At 32.4% G+C, this 17196-nt stretch overlaps 1 protein-coding gene across 2 annotated transcripts in view; it reads right to left on the bottom strand.

Annotated features, from left to right (window-relative positions):
- The window catches only part of CDK17 (cyclin dependent kinase 17), a 397794-nt gene that overhangs the window by 325226 nt on the left and 55372 nt on the right, over positions 1-17196 (bottom strand). For both annotated transcript variants that reach the window (XM_090272669.1, XM_090272670.1), the window contains exons 4-11: positions 16830-16963; positions 15116-15241; positions 9249-9305; positions 6983-7097; positions 6184-6278; positions 5881-5943; positions 3280-3403; positions 603-723 (exon numbers count right to left, since the gene is read on the bottom strand). In XM_090272669.1, coding sequence (XP_090128795.1) covers positions 603-723; positions 3280-3403; positions 5881-5943; positions 6184-6278; positions 6983-7097; positions 9249-9305; positions 15116-15241; positions 16830-16963 — 835 coding nt within the window. The remainder of the gene's footprint in view (positions 1-602; positions 724-3279; positions 3404-5880; positions 5944-6183; positions 6279-6982; positions 7098-9248; positions 9306-15115; positions 15242-16829; positions 16964-17196) is intronic.

Below are 17196 nucleotides of genomic sequence, written 5' to 3'. Positions count from 1 at the left end.
TAATTTTGTTTTAAATTACTATGTACCAGACACTCTTCTAAGTGCTTTACATATATATTAGCTCATTTAATCTTAACATTATCCACAGAACAGCCATTTAAAGTCATTACTGTGCCCTGACAGTGTGGCTCAGTATGTTGCGTGTTATACCACAAAGCGAAGGGTCGCCTGTTCAATTCCTGGTCAGGGCACATGCCTGAGTTGTGGGTTCTGTCCCTGGCTGGGATACATATGAAAGGCAACCAATCACATTTCTCTCATACACTGATGTTTCTCAATTTCTATTTGCCTTCCCATCTCTCCAAAAATAAATAAATAAAATCTTTTAAAAAATAAAGTCATTATTGTTACTATTCCCATTTCCTTAATGAGGAAACTAAGGCACAGGCCTATAACTTGAATAAGGTTACTATACAGTTCTAAGTGGTAGAATTGGTATTTAAACCTAAGTGATCTTACATGCCAGAAATCTTAATCATTGCTTATATTGTGGCTCTTTAAAATAGTATCTCCTTAAAAGTCAAATATCTATCAGTATACCCTGTATTAATGGCTCCATTCTTTCAAAATAATAAATGGCAATAACATTTGCATATATTTACCACATGTCAATCTGTGTTGAGTATTCTGAGGAACCAAGAAGCACATCAGGTGGCCGGTACCACAGTGTGACAACTTCATTTGAGTAGGTCTTTGTGGGAACTGACTTAGCTCTGGCTAGTCCTTCACAGAAAAAAAGAAAACAAGAAGTAGCTATAAATGGATTTCCCAGTCCACATCCCTACCATGATTCCAATCACAAGGATGTCTGGAGGGCTACTCTGTCGCGTCTTGAAGCTTAACAAAGTTAGTTTTATGAATTCTTAAGTGTACCACAATTCCTCATGTAATTAAACTAAATAATAGTAATTCCACAATCAGATATGCTTACTTTTATGCATATGAATGCACCTGGTATGGTGTCTGGGTTAATGTAAACTTATCCATGAATCATGATGCCAAAATTATTTCCTAGCTGAACTTAAGTTATGCAAAATAGGCCAAGGACACTGAGATGAATAATTTTACTTCTTATAGCTATAGGCTCTGTCACCTTTTAATCTGTTCTAATTTTCATTTGCTATACCAGTTTACAGAGAAGCTATTGGTCCCAGAACCTGTTTTATTTCTTTATTTTTTTGCCTCTTAAACCTGTAATTAAAAAAAAATTAGTTGACATACAATATTATATTAGTTTCAGGTGTACAACAGTAAATAAACATTTATATAACTTACAAAGTGATCACCCTAAAAGTCAGTACCATCTGACACCATCCTGTTGAGTTTTATTGACAATTCCCTTGCAAAAGTCTATTTAGAGAAGTTTCCTTAAAATAAATAACAGCTATTCTGCACTTTTTAAATTTTAAGTTATAAGGATAATTTTAAAATGACAAACCTCACTGCCTTTGGATACCATTAATTGTTGTAAATGATATAAAATACATGCCATTCCTTTGCCAATTTAATATGGGATTGATTACCCAGAAATAAAGGTGAAAGTTCACAACTTTACCTCTAAGCCTGGAAATTCAGAAGAAACAATGCTAAAAGATGTTTGAAGTAATATAAATTTATTTTAACATATAGTTTATTTCAAACAAGGAAATCTCATTTTTTAGGCTGTGATTTCTATTATGTATAACTTATGTATCTGATTAAAATATCAAAATTTTTAAAATGTCATAAAAGGATAATTCAATACTTTATTAAACTGGATAAAGTCACTCAAATGAAAACAGAAATTAAAATAATAGGTAGCACTCATACTATTTTTGTTTAGTATAATGGCTAAAGGGTGTAACTGGATCAATGTTGACACTATTTTATTTAATTATAAGTTTTACTTTACTATCCCAACTTGGAAAAATAAGTTCAACAAATTATTTTCCTACCAATTTTGGTAATTAGCAAGGTGACAGCAGGTTACGTGGGGGCAAAGGACACGGCCACAAGTTTACTTATCCTCTAACCTGTGATATCAAAGCAACTGCCAGTTACAGTTTCCTCAGTACCTCACCCTCCTACTCCTGAGAGGATTCTGAACTAGGGCTGCTTATTCAAACAGGCTTCTGGTTCACAATTAGAATTTCAGTTTCAGCATGAAATTAAATAATAATCTCTTCCAAAACAAATTAAGTGTGATACGGTACAAGCCTTTGTCTACTATTAATGAAAATGTCTATATTAGTACTTCCTAAACCTGAATTTAATTGATCATAGAAAAAAGGGTAGAACTTTCATGGGGATCAAGAATAATTTACAGTAAAACATTCAAGTTGCAACCAATAAAAAAATAACTAATATGTCCTATTATGCAACCAGTAAAATATAAATAAAAGCGATAGACAAAATTGATTGTACTAGCTCAATGAACAATCAGATTTTCCTTTTGGCCCGTGAAAGATAAGATCTGCTTGGCTTGCTTTGTAGAGGTTAGAAACAAAATTTCAAGCATTGATAGTATTCCTCCCCACCCCTACAGGTAAATTTTTGATGGCCCTTGCCATTCCTCATTTGAATTCTGATAGCCAAGCTAGGTTTCTCTATCCCTGCCATTCATTTTGGGATTAAGAAATATGGAACAGTAAATGAAGTCTGAAAAAAAAAAAAAAGAGGGTGGAGGGATAACAATTATGCGGAAAACAACAAACTATGTGCAGGATTATTTTGTAATCTATGAGAGCATATGCAAATAACTTGTAATTTCTTATTTAAACATGTGACCCACACGTTTCCTTTTTAAGGAAGGAAATACAAATGGCAACCTACCTACCTTTCAAACAAATGGTAAAGTGTTAAGTAAATAAAAGTATAGGAATCTCTAGAACAAATTCACCATTTTAGTAAGAGTGAATTTTTAATGTTACTAAAACAATACAATGACTACTATGGATGGTTTTGTGTCACTGCCTTGATTTATACCAGCTTCACTTCTTATTGTTTTAGGATCATCAGTGCAAATATTAACACAGTGAAAAAGGCAAATAACATTTAGTATGATTTTGATAATATAGTATGCCTTTGGGTCCTAGGGGTCTATGGATCCCACCTGAGAATGGTACCTTTTAGCATTTACTAACACAACTCACTCAACAAAGTCTTTTTGTCAAATATCTTATTCTGTGGGCTACAGAGAAAATTTCCACACCCATATAAAAGCCATTACACAGTGTCAATGGTTGTTCTTTTAACCTTAACCACCTGGAATTATTTATAAACATCTCATCCATTCCATACCGAAATCTGCTAGCTTTAGTTCTCCTTTTTCATTAATGAGGAGGTTCTGGGGTTTCAAGTCTCGGTGCAACACCTTTCTTCGGTGGCAATATGCCAAACCACGTAGAATTTGGTATAAAAACAGCTACAGAAACAAAGAAATAGAAATTAGTCTTACAGATAATGAGATACACTTTGGTGTAAGTTATGGAAAAGAGAAAAGGAACTGACCTAGAATAGGTTTTTTTTTTTTTTTTTTTTTAAAGGAACCACATCCTTAAGTATAAAGCCTTTTCCTTATATAATTGTCTATTTCAAGCATCTATTTTTTTTAGTCTGATAATATCTATGAAAATACTGAAAATAAAGAGAAATGAAACTCTTAGTAACAGTTCACTTATTATAGAAAATGACTTAAAATAAACATATCCTTATAAACTTATAAGCCTACCGAGGCTTAAAGTTGGATTATGAAATTCTGGTAAACAACCAACCAACCTCTATTTCCACCACCCACCCTACAAAAAAAAAAAAACAAAAAAACGGGGAAACCTGACTTGCGGCAGTGTCTTTAAAATGGAAGTATCGGAATTGGTGGGTTTATGAAAATTCTGAGATGTCAAACAGAATGGTGCTGCGCATCGCTCTGGCAAATAACGTGCTATAAAAATAAACGACACCAGCTTCTATCACCTACCTGCTGGGTATTTTACTTTCAGCACCTCCTACTCAGCCTTCAGAACCTCCTCTGATTCAGAGGAGGGACTGGTACTGGAGAGCTCTGAATGACGCTTTGAAAGGAGCAATTCCTGTAAGTCTACTGGCAGACTTTTTGTGTTGATTTTTGTGGCAAAAGGGATGTGAAACAGGTTTTTGACCTTTTGGGGTTAACAAAAAAATAGCCTGAAGTACAGAGGACTGAAGAGTGTATCCTTGGTTTACTTGCAGGGGAAAAACAGCATTAGAACAGCTACTTTCAGCCTTTTTCATCTCATGGCACACATAAACTAATTACTAAAATTCTGTAGCACACCAAAAAATACATTTTGCTAATTTGACCAAAAAAAGAAGTTTACTTTTGATCAATTCACACGGGACAGCTATTGTTGTGTTGGCTATTGTTATTTTTTTATTTGATAATCTAAGGGAAAATAGGCCAGTGGCCCTGACTAAATAGTCAGGTATTACATGTTTTAAAAACTCTTGTGGCACACTAGTTGAAAATCGCTACCTAGAGTAGAACATTGAGAATAAGCCAAGGCAGAAGCTGAACAATAGGACTAAAGAAATTCTAAACAGCAGACTTTCTACACTACATATTTATGTTTTTTAAATATTCCTGTTATTTTTAATGTTTTGAAAATACAAGTACAGAGTTAGATTTCTATTTAAACAAGTATAATACTTCATACTTTACGCCAGCCATATAGACTTGTCTTAAAAGATATAAAGTATCAAATCTTTGTCAAATTATAATTAAGGACTTATTTTCTTTCCAAATTATTGCTAATAAGAAAGTAGGAAAAAAACAAATAAAACCCACAAAGAGAAATATATGCACATGAGATTCACAACACTTGTAAAACAAAATGTAAAATATGATGAAGACAATTCTCGGAGAGTATATGTGGAAATACACTTGAAGCCTTATTCTAAAATTCTTAGCAATGTGGTATCCAATATGTTCTGAGTTGTCTTTTAGTAAAAGAAACGGATTCTTTTTTATATCTACCAAAATTATAATTTTTTAAAATGTAAGTTTAAAGTTACTATCTACAGAATTGGAACTGTCTCAAACATACAGCCAGGATAGCCCATTTCCAGAATAGTTTCTTACAAGCTGTCATAAATTTGGGTAAATAAACCTTTGCCAAATTTGGAGTATACCACCTGGGTGAAAGAAATCTACTGTAAGAATACAACTGTATTAAATGTTCTCACTTGATTTTATTTTCACCTTACTTTTGGATTTCATCTGGCAGTGATTGTTTTGCCAAACTTTCCTGGCATTACTTGCATCTTTAGATATATAGGTAAGAAGGTATAATAATTATTTCATTTTTTTTTCCTGACAATATAAAGTGGTATTTCCAGTCTAATACCATAATACTTGTGCATGTTCCTGGCCTTACTCATTAATTAATTAGTAACTTGAAAATTAGTCAGTGTTTTATAATTAAATACTATTTTAAATATGTGAGGGAAGTTTGCCATTTAAAGAAAGCCTTTCGCAGAATGCACTACTCATTTGCATTTACTCAAACATTTGAATTTTGATATGATAGGCTTTTTGGTTTTTCAAAGCAGATTACACCTGTAAATATATTCTTTATCTAAAAGAATCAATGTTATAATGTGAAATGTCGAAAGTGGTTTCTAAGATTTTTAAAACAAAGCAGGTTCTACAAAAAGTTCTGATCTTAAGAAATACTATAGTGTAACTAACGGAAGTTCTGAGTAAATTTGTTCAGAGGACAATAACCTATTTAAAATGCCAAACAGAAAATTCTGAAGCAGAATAATTAGCAAGGCAGTATATATTTCATTAAATAATGTAGTTTGTCTATGCTTAGTGTTTGTCACTGCTTTAAACAAAATTTAAAAGTACACATTAAAACATACCTTCACATTGTGCATACTCATGATGTTTCCACAATCATCCATGTATTGCTTTAGGTCTTTATCCTGCAAAAATATAGCACTTTACTATGTGATACATAGTTCTCAGAAGGCATTGCTGATTTACTTAAATACTGTAAGTTTTTAAAAAAATAAGTTGTTTGAGGAAAGATACTGAATGCATTACACACAATTTAATAAAATGTCAATAACAAAGCAATAATGTCCCTGGGCCTGTTAGAAAATTCAATCTGCTATGTTTTATTAAAGTAAAAAGTAAATACTGAATTTTTATTAAATGCTTACCAAATACTCAAAGACGAGGGTCAAAGATTTATCTGTATGAACAATGTCGTGTAAGGTAACTATATTTGCATGTTTTAGATCCTTTAATAGTGAAACTGCAAAACAGAAAAAGAAAGTCAATTATCTGGTCTGTGGCAGCCAGTCTTTATAACAACCTGAAGGAAGTTTAACATAAATTGATTGAGTTTAAGATTCTTTTAAGTTTAAAACAATAATTCATTAAGGAGATTTACAGTAGATATTTTAATAGTCAAATTTTTTCTTTTATGACTCTGTGATATTTTTAATACTTTAAATTGTCCCCAATATTATAATAATACCCTCCATATTATCTTCTGATTTTTCTTAAATGTTAACTTATTGAGACTTCTAGGATTAATTAGATATGAAGTGCAAGGTACCTTTTCCTTCCAAATTGCTAATCGGTGCTTCACACCATTTTCTGGATAATCTTATCATTTTAAAAAATGGCACCATGTTAAAAATATATTTACATTCTGTATATACTAACTTATAGTTAGCTTTTCCTGATGCTCAATGTCAAATATTTGTCTATGACAATGATTTTTAATGACTTCATAGTAGTATTTCATTGAAAGTTATACAATAATATAATTAATATCTTTCTGTTGAATATTTTGGCTTGAGGTAATAGATCTTTTAAGGTCTAAATATATGTTCCAATCATCTATTATTTCTGTATCTGAGCACTTTTTTACTTACAGAAAATAAACTCATTATGCAGCTTTGGTTTTAAAATGTTCTATATAAGTTTTACTCACAAAAGATCAAGTTATACCTTCTCTTATAGCTGTGCAGGGCGCACCTTCTTCATGTTCCAACCGGATCTCTTTTAATGCCACCAAATTCTCTGTCAATTTACTTCTTCCTTTATATACTGTAGCATATGTGCCCTATAAAACATATTTTTGAAACACACATCAAGTGTATCTTATCCCATCTATACAATCAAGAGCTGTAACCAAATCTCTTAAGTTCTAAGTGTATGTTAAATTCTACCTTGCAAGGAAATCTCTACAGTTAGTCTTGGTTTTCCAGTATCTAAAAGGACATTCAGTTCCATATGCACAGTTTCTATATTTAAAACCCTACAGAGTTCCTCAAAATATGAAAATATAAGAATATTTTATTTATTTTATATTTTGTATCAGATTAACAATGAATCAGTACCTATAGAAGCAAAGGTACTTTATCTGCAATAGTATAGGAAGACTGAGGAAACTAGCTGAATATACTGATGAAAATTGAAATAACATATTGTTAAATTATAAACATTTTACTGGTTTTCAGAATTTTTTAACATTAACTCTCCTTTAAAAAACAAATATATTCTACAGGAGATTTCTTCTATTATTGCCAGGATAGTCCTCAAATTCTCTTTATTTAATATGCTTTATTGATTATGCTGTTACAGTTGTCCCAATTTCTTCTCCCTTTGTTCTCCTGCACCCCGTGACCCACATCCCTCCATTTGTCACCCCCCTCTTAGTCCATGTCCATTGGTTGTGCTTATAGTTCTTCTCAACATCTTCCTGTCTGCTCCATTCCCCTCCTACTATGCTTCTTAATTCCTCCATCATCTCCCCTCCCTTAACCCCCCTTCCCCCTCCCTGCTGACCCCCCCCCCCAATATGTTCCCCATACCTATAATTCTTTTCCCACTCTCATTGCCTACTTAGTTTGCCTTTGTTTTGGTTCCCTAGCTTCTGTTGTTGGTTGTTGTGATACAGTTTTCATTTTAATGTTCATAGTTTTGATCCTTTCTCCTAAGTAAGTCCCTTTAACATCTCATATAACAGTGGTTTGGATCTGATGAACTCCTTCAGTTTTAGTTTGTCCTGGAAGCACTTTCCCTGCCTTTCTATTCCGAATGACAGCTTCGCTGGACAGAGTATTTGTGGCTGTAGGTTTTTGCTTTGCATTACTTTGAATATTTCTTGCCAGTCCCTTCTTGCCTGCAGGGTCTCCTTTGAGAAATCAGTTTATAGTTTTATTGGGACCCCTTTGTACATAATTCTCTTCTTCTCTCTTGCTACTTTTAAGATTCTTTCTTTATTCTTAATTTTTGACATTTCTCTTAAGAGGAATTCTCATTCTAATTCTTAGTATTTTCTTTACCCTCTCTCACTCCCGAAGGGAGACAATTTCAAAATTAGTAGTAGAAAATTCAAGAAAACCAAGGTCTTCTTAGCCAAGAATTTTCTTCTGTGATGTGTCTTTATCTCAAAGATAGTATTTTACTTTTTCACAGGTTTGAACTCATGTAATTTCTCATAGGACAGTACAGACAGCAGATTCCCAGGAAGCTAATTAACATAACTTTTGTTACCAAGAAAGCATAATACAGCCATATCTCAGTACTCGTTGGCTTCAGAACATGTCAAACCCTGTACTCGTTGCATTTTGATGAGGAAAAAAAAAAGTTTCAGCACTCAGCGCTTGCTTGGGATGCGTCGCACTTGCTAGAATTTGTGTGAGTCACGATGCTGCCCCACAAGAGAAATTGCTTCTTCCTTTGGTATTTGTCACTAGTCACAGGTTTCAGCACTAGTCACAGGTTCTGGGATGAACTGATGAGTACTGAGGTACCACTGTAGTTTATGCTTCTATAAACATTACAAGGCTATAGACAATACTCATTTTCTCTCAAACTGATATGGTAATTTCAAGAATATAAGGTTTTGCCCTGGCTGGTGTGGCTCAGTGGATATAGCACTGGCCTGAGAACCGAAAGGTCACTGGTTCAATTCCCACTCAAGGCTCATGCCTGGGTTACAGGCCAGATGCCCATTTAGGAGTGTGCCAGAGGCAACCAACTGATGTTTCCCTTTCTTTCTCCTTCCTTTCCCCTCTATCTAAAAAAAAAAAAAAAAAAAAAAAAAAAGTAAGGTTTTTTTCCCTCCTAACATTCTGTTGTTTTTTCAGAAGATATGAACTTTCAGACAATAGTACTTATATTTTTTCCAGGCTGGCAAAAATTGTAGACTAATAGAGAAGTTTAGATGAAAAAAAATCTTACGTTTTTAAAATAACAACTTACTTACCTCTCCAAGCTTTTCCAATTTGATGTAGGTTTCCATTTTTCCAAACCCAATTTCTGACTGAAAGCAAACAATATAAATTTAGTATTAAAATTTCAATTCGTTTCTTCCACAATTTCTGCAACCCTTCTGCTCTAAAGAATGTCTTAGAATCAGAAAAACATTGATTATAATTAAATGGTTGAACATCTGTCAAGTTTTGCTACCTGATGGTAGAATATTAAGAGGTTCAAAAACATCAAAGTTCACAATTAAAATTGTAAACGCATCTCTTACATACATTAGTTAACATTCTGCCATGAAAAAATTTTGTTTTATTTTAAGACCTTGAGATTTTAAGATACCAAATACTTTTATAGAAGATGATTTTATTAACAAAACTACAAAATAAGTGATTTTTCTATATACTTTTTTTCACTAATCTTTATGTTCTCTAGGAATGTCAAGCAATGAAATACCATTTGTTTCAGGTTTTCCAACCAAAATATAATGAAAAAGGCAACTTGTAAGTCATACTCTATTATGGATCAGAAAATGGCTGACATATAAGAAGCCACTTAAGTCTAAATCTGGCCACCAAAAAGGAAAAAGAAAAGGAAAAAAAAAAAAAAAAAAGGCTTTAAAAGGAAGTCAAAACCATTGCTTTTAAACCTGGAACTGTGTGCCCACCGTGTGTGGAGTCAGTAACTGCAGCAAGTGGAATGCCCTCGAATATGTAATGGAAACCCAATATTTAAAAACTAAAAACAAAAACCCCTAACGCAAACGATTTTGGAAAAAAAAAATAGAGAAATGTAGAGAGATGGAAATTTAGGGATTGAGAGAGGAAAAATAGAAAAAAGTTAACGAAGAGAAGAAGAAAATAAGGATCTTCTTACATTTACTTTCTAGTACCCCTTGTAGATAATGAAAAAGATGATAATATTGTAAAAAAAAGATAGGCTTCTTACTTAGAATGGTGCTACTAGCCTTAAATAGCCAGTGAAAGGAAATAATGTTCTTTTATATATAATCTCAGCACTACAAATCCTATCAGTTATGCTGGATCATTAAATAGTATGTTTTAGTAAAATTCTGGAGGTCAAATACAAAATTTTTCTGAAGGCGTTGAATAAAATTTAAAAATTAGACTTTTAACATCACTTAGCACATTTTGAATAGGATAAACTGCCCAAAGTTGAATGACCAAAAGTAGCAGAGGTCCCTCAAAGAAACTGTTTTTACCCCCCCCTTTTTTTACAATAAAATATATCATGTTTAAAAGCCACGAGAAAACTGCATGTTCAATAATACTTAATTCAATTTTGGTAAACTAATAAGAACTTTGGTCACAGGTAGTATCATTGAATGACTGAAAAATTGCTTCTTTCTGCACTCTTTAAGACCTATATATAGTGTTTCAAAATATTTAATTAAAAATGTTTTAGAATCATAAACCCATCCATTCATGTACTATCTTATTTATGATTATTTATGATATTAAGTCCTTGCTTTCTATATTAACAACTATGCAGAATAATAAAGTAAAACTATAATAGACAACACTTTCCAAATACAAACGGAGTTTTTTATCTTTAATATGTAAAATGTGGCGAACAAAATCTGGTACATGAAAGCCTGATTCTGAACAATCTTAATTTATGTACGAGTTTTACAGCCCATTTACATAATGATCTTAACTTTAAAAAAAGGTTAATTGCCAAAGTCACACAAACTGATAGAATGTTTATTTTCTTATACCTATCCCTGAAATTCAGGTTCTTAAAATTCACAAATATGCATTTTAAGTCTTCTCATATATCTTATGAAGGAAAAACAACAACACTAAGAATAAATGAAAAGTAGTATGAACAAAACAATGTCTCTAAAAAATTAAAATATCATCAATAACAATGAGAAGCACATTAAAGAATATGACTGCAAGGTAGGAACTTCTTATTATCAGGAGTTGAAATATTTTCTTATTCATTCAAGTGAATGAATAACAGCACACCCTTAAAACATCAAATACACTTTGGTCCAGGAATGGCTACAACAAAAATGTTGAGGTTTGCTTTTAAGGGTGTGTTAAGCATATAAAGTATATATGGAATAAACTGTAAGGAAAGCATCAAAAATTAACATAGCAATGGCTCAGTGGATTGAGTGTCGGCCTGCGAACCAAGTGTCGCTGGTTCGATTCCCAGTCAGGGCACATGACTAGGTTGCACATCAGGTCCCCAGTTGGGGGCGCAAGTGAGAGGCAACCACAGAGTGATGTTTCTCTCCCTCTCTTTCTCCTTTCCCCTCTCTCTAAAAATAAATAAATAAATAAACAAACAAACAAGCAAATAAAAAAATAAAAAATAAAAACAATAAATCAACATATAAAAGAAAAAATAAAAAAATAAATTAACAGAGCAAGAGTCACTCTTCCGAGAATGTTAGTGAGATCGTTAAAATATGCTCAAAGTCTGCTTTTTAAAAAGAAAGTAAATCCTGTACCAAATTAAAGCTAAATTTTAATTTTAATAATTAATCTATAAAACAAAGCATTGACTGAATTCCACCCACGCAGGCAGTGAATTCAGACAAAAGACAATTTACAAGTAAACTATTAGAACCTAATTCGAAGAGTGAAGCATACTTACTTCACCACCCATTTTAATAATTTCAAACACTTAGGATTTAGTAGTTACACCAAATATTATTTACTGAATCTTTAAATGGAACTTTTAGAAAATTTTGCTTACATTTTTATCTGCTGAACATGACAAGATTAACAATAGCTATAATGACTAGCTTGTTGACATGCTCTCCTACAGAAATTATTCAGAGGACAGAGGACAAAGCTCATTTATTCAACATTTACCAAGCTAGTGCTAGGTACTGAGATACAGTGAAGAAGACAAATATGATTCCTGTTTTTATGAGTTCAATCCCAGATTATTTTAGAATATTTAAAGTTTCATAAAAGAAGAAGTTGCTAAAGGAACTGTATAACTAAATTACAATGTTTTGTATTTTAACATAATATAAACCCATAATATAAACCCCCCTTAACCCTGTATTCTAAAAAAATGATGATAACTTGTTCTGATACTTCATTACTCCAAGAGAATACTTAACTTTTTGGCAGCCCCAAGCAAATTCCTGTTCAGATAGTTCTTACCAGGATAAGCACATAGAAAAACCAAAATAAATTATAATTTATAACAGCCTTCCTATCTATTTTGTACCAACCAATTATGCTTCTTAGTCCCTGCAACATTTCCCCATTTCTCCCCTTCCCCCTCCCAGCTGATAACCCTCCAAATGATCCCCATACCTATGATTCTGTTCCTATTCTGGTTTGCTTAGTCAGGGGGAAGTTAAGAATAGTATAGGAAAGGATGAAGCCAAAGAACTTATATACACGACCCATGGACATGAACTAAGGGGGGGGATTGCTGGAGGGAAGGGGGGGTACCAGGCAGAGGGGAGCAAAGGGGTAAAAATTGGGACAACTGTAACATCATAATCAATAAAATATATTTTAAAAATAAAATAATATAAAATAAAATATTTTTTAAAAGCATTCAGCTTAGGTTACAAAAATAAAGTAAATAAAACCACAATGTGATAATATTCACCAGAAAAGTAAAAGAAATTTTAAAAGGACAAAATCACAAACAGACAAGGAGAGCAACTAGAATTACCATGTACTGGTGATGAAAGTATAAACTGGTATAACCACTTTAGAAACTGCTTTGACAGTATCTAGAAAAGCTGAACGTATGCACATACTGTTATCCAACAATTCCACTCCTAGGTATGCACCCAAAAGATATATATTTATTAACCAAAACACATGTACAGATATGGTGATTGAAGCTCTGTTTGGTAACAACCAAAAACTAAAACAACCCAGATGTCCATCCACAGGAGGCTGGATAAAGTATAGTATACTCATTCAATGGGAAAATATGTGACAATAAGAACAAATGAACTATAACTACATGCAAAAATCCAGATAAAACACAAGTATAACATTGAGCCAAGAATGTCAACCACAAAAAGAATACATAGTGTATAATATATGTAAAAACTTGCAATAATACACATATTTATATACTTGTATTAAATATACTTTAATAATTTATATATTCATAATTAAAGTTCACAGGTCTAAATAATAATAATCAGAAAAACTAAATAAAAAGCATTTTTAAATACATAAAAACATGCATGTAAATAAGGATTTTAAAAATTCTGGATATTAAAATGTACTATACACATAATATAATCAAAATAGAAAACATATGGGTAAAATTAAACTTTGGCATTAGAAGGCAGGGAGAAGCCCTGGCTGGGTGTTTCAGTTGGTTGGAGCATCGTCCCAGGTGCCAACAAGTTGCAGGTTCGATCCCAGTCAGATCACATGCCTGGCTTAGGCGTTCGATCCCTGGCTGGGGCACATGCAAGAGGCAGCCGATCAATGTTTTTCTATCACAGCATAGTTTCTCTCTCTCCCTCTCCCTTCCTTTCTCTCTAGAATCAGTGAATACATCCTCGCGTGAGGTTTTAAAAAAATAATAAAGACAGAGATAATGGCTATTGTTGAGGAAGTCGGGGTAGAAAGTAAATAGAAGTGGCAGGAGGGCTCTTCTGGATCTCTGAAATTTTCTTTTATAGATCTGGGTCCTGGTTATACAAATAGGTTAACTGCAAAAAATCACTGAGCTACACAATTATGGTTTATGTACCTTTCTGTATATCTAGAATGTATTAATATATATGTGTATCTAGTACATATTCTGTACATTTAGCATATATCAATAAAATTTACCAAAAATAAAATAGAATATAGCTTAAATCCTATTCTAATATGCTTTTTTTTTTAAATCCTCACCCAAGGATATGGTTTGTTTTTTAAATTAATTTTAGAAAGAGAGGAAGGAGAAAGAAAAAGACAGAGAGAGAGAGACATCAACGTGAAAGAGAAACATTAATCAGTTGCCTCCATACAAGCCCAGAACAGGGATCGAACCTGCAATCTGGGTATATGCCCTTCCCGGGAATCAAACCTGCAACCTTTTGGTACACAGGACTATAGGCCAACCAACTCACCTGCCTGGCCAGGGCTCTAATACGAGTCTTTAAACCCTTACAAATGGAAAAAAATAAAACCCAGAAGGAAATGTAATAAAATTTCGCTATTCAAAAACTGAATATAACCATTAATACAAAATGTTTACTCCACTACTAGGATTATACCCGAAGAATCTTGAAACACCAATTCAAAAGAACTTATGCACTCCTATGTTCATTGCAGCACTGTTTACAATAGCTAAGTGCTGGAAACAACCTAAGTGCCCATCTGTAGATGAGTGGATGAAAAAACTGTGGTACATTTACACAATGGAATACTATGCAGCAGAAAGAAAGAAGGAACTCCTGCCATTTGCAACAACATGGATGGAACTAGAGAGAATTATGCTTAGTGAAATAAGCCAAGCAAAGAAAGAAAAATACCATATGATATCACCTAATACAGGAAACTAAAGAACACAAACAAAGGAACTAAATAGAACAAAGAGCAGAATAGCAGTCAATAGGGGGGAGGGGAGAGGGAGAGAAGGGGGATAAGTAAGGGAAGGGTTTAATTAAAGAGCCTGTATAAAAGACTCATGGACATGGACAATGGGGAGGGATATGATTGCGGGAGAGGGGGTGGGTTGGGTGGGGGAGAGAAATTAGGGGTAAAGGGGACAACTGTAACTGAAAAACCAAAATAAAAATAAATAAATAAATAAATGTTTTACCACCAAAAAAAAAAAAAAAAAATGTTTACCCTCAGAAAAATCAAACAGCACATCTGATGGTACAGATACAGGAAACTAGAAACTTACTAAGGAAGCTCTACGAGATCTTCGACTCATTGGTTGATCGAATGGGGGACTGTTTATCTGCAATTTCTCAAGATATCCATCAGGTATTCTGATATCTGCAGGCAGTGATAACCGCTTATTTAAATCCTTAAAAAAAAAATTTTTGAAGGTAAATACAAATAGAAAAGGGCATTTGATTTTTGAATTTATGGGCTATAATATGTTATTTGTTAGCGATAACTAAAGTTTTATTGCAGTTGCAAAGTTATTTGTGTTGATTATAATGTATTTACTCTAAGCAAAAGTATATAGCACAGTTTTACAGAAATGGTACTCTGCAATCCAGTTATTTCTGAACTTCCAAAATGGAATTTATCTTGACATTAAATCCCTGTTACTCATAATAGTAACCAAACCATGGAACAAAATTGAGATGTATAGGAACTTATAAATATTTGAGATATAGATGACTTAAGTATAGAAATATACCATGTTCCCAAATGGTAAGATTAAATAATAAAAACAATGGTTCTCTCATACTAACTTTATATTTTACATAACCCCAAACAAATCACAGTAAGATTATTCTTGGAACAAAACATTTAAAATCTAGAAGAATAAACAGAAATATGCAAAAACATTCTAAAGTTAATCGGAGAAAGTGTGATTAGGGTAGGGGATGCTGATAAAGAAATCTTTCCAGATAATGAAATATGCAATAATAAGAATAAAATCAAGAGTGTCACCTTTAGAAAAAAATTAAATATAGTTCATTGGAAAACTGAGAAAGTCTAGATATAGATCCTAATAGTAAATAAACCTTTTAAGTTTATAACAAAGAAAATTATAAATCTATTTGGTGATGAAAACCAAGATTATTTTTATTATTATTGTGACATGTTATACAGCAATATAAACGATACTGAGTTGATCTAAAGAGATGAAAATGTTAATTCATTACTTAGGAAACTGACATTGTTTCCCTTAACTGATTCAGAGGCAAACTTTTATTAATGAAAATGTAATCATCATCTCAACAGCACTGAAAACAGTTAATACTCATTTTAAAACATGCTCAATTTCTTTTTAGAAAAAACTATTTTAATCAGTATGTACTGAAATGATAACATTCATAATCAACTTTTGTCATCAAGTTTATATATAACAGTGACAAAGAAAAAGAAATAATCTCTTCATTCTTTTACACGGAGAAATAACTTATGTGTGCTACAAAAATTAGTAAGAGTAGGTATAATAAACCACAGAAAAAATGAGACCCATATTTATAATCAAGGTGAGAAGAAAAGGCTGGTGCTTATTTTACGTATACCTTTTGAAATCTGAAACATTTATAAAATAAAATATAAAGTAAACCAGATGAATCTCAAAAATATATTTAAAATCATATTTTCTTAAATGAATACTTCGCTAATGTATCATTTTGATTTCCAGAACCTCTAAAAATTCACATTTCCCTCATAGAAAACCTACATAGGGTTTTAAAAAGTGTTAAATATAATTAATGCATATTTGCTTTGCGATAGTAGATAATTAGAAAAAAGTCACAAAACTACTCTTCATTAATTCAAAGAAATAATTTTCTTGCAAGTTTCATTTGCCTTCATGAAAATTTTCAAATAGGCATTTAGTCTGATATATATGTGTGTGTTTACATGTATGCAAGCATGCGTGCACATACACACCAACAGGCACATTTATAGTTTTTAATGGTTACCTCCATTGAGATCCGTCTATGTATACGATTTCTAAGACAAACACCTGTCGGTGACTGGACTTCATCAGATGATGTCCCAGAAGCTTGGTCACTCTCACCATCTGATCCCATTTTTAGATTTTCATGAACAATATCTGTATTAGAAAATGAAACATTTATAAGAGATGTATTATACTCTGCTACATAATTTATTACCCCTACAGTAAGATGTAGATAGCTAACACATAAAAAAAAAAAAAAATCACAGCATAGAAGTCTTGTGCATTCTGGGTACCACAGGTGTATAGTTAATAGATCAAAACATTAATGTCCTTAAACACTAGTAAGTAGTCCTTTTATACTCTCAGATTATGAAAAATTATGGAAA

This window comes from Furipterus horrens, unplaced genomic scaffold (genome assembly GCF_987537825.1).
Source record: "Furipterus horrens unplaced genomic scaffold, mFurHor1.1.pri manual_scaffold_4, whole genome shotgun sequence".
Taxonomy (NCBI): domain Eukaryota; kingdom Metazoa; phylum Chordata; class Mammalia; order Chiroptera; family Furipteridae; genus Furipterus; species Furipterus horrens.
The sequence above is the reverse complement of the archived record's forward strand: the minus strand, read 5'-3'. Positions and strand labels throughout refer to the sequence as shown.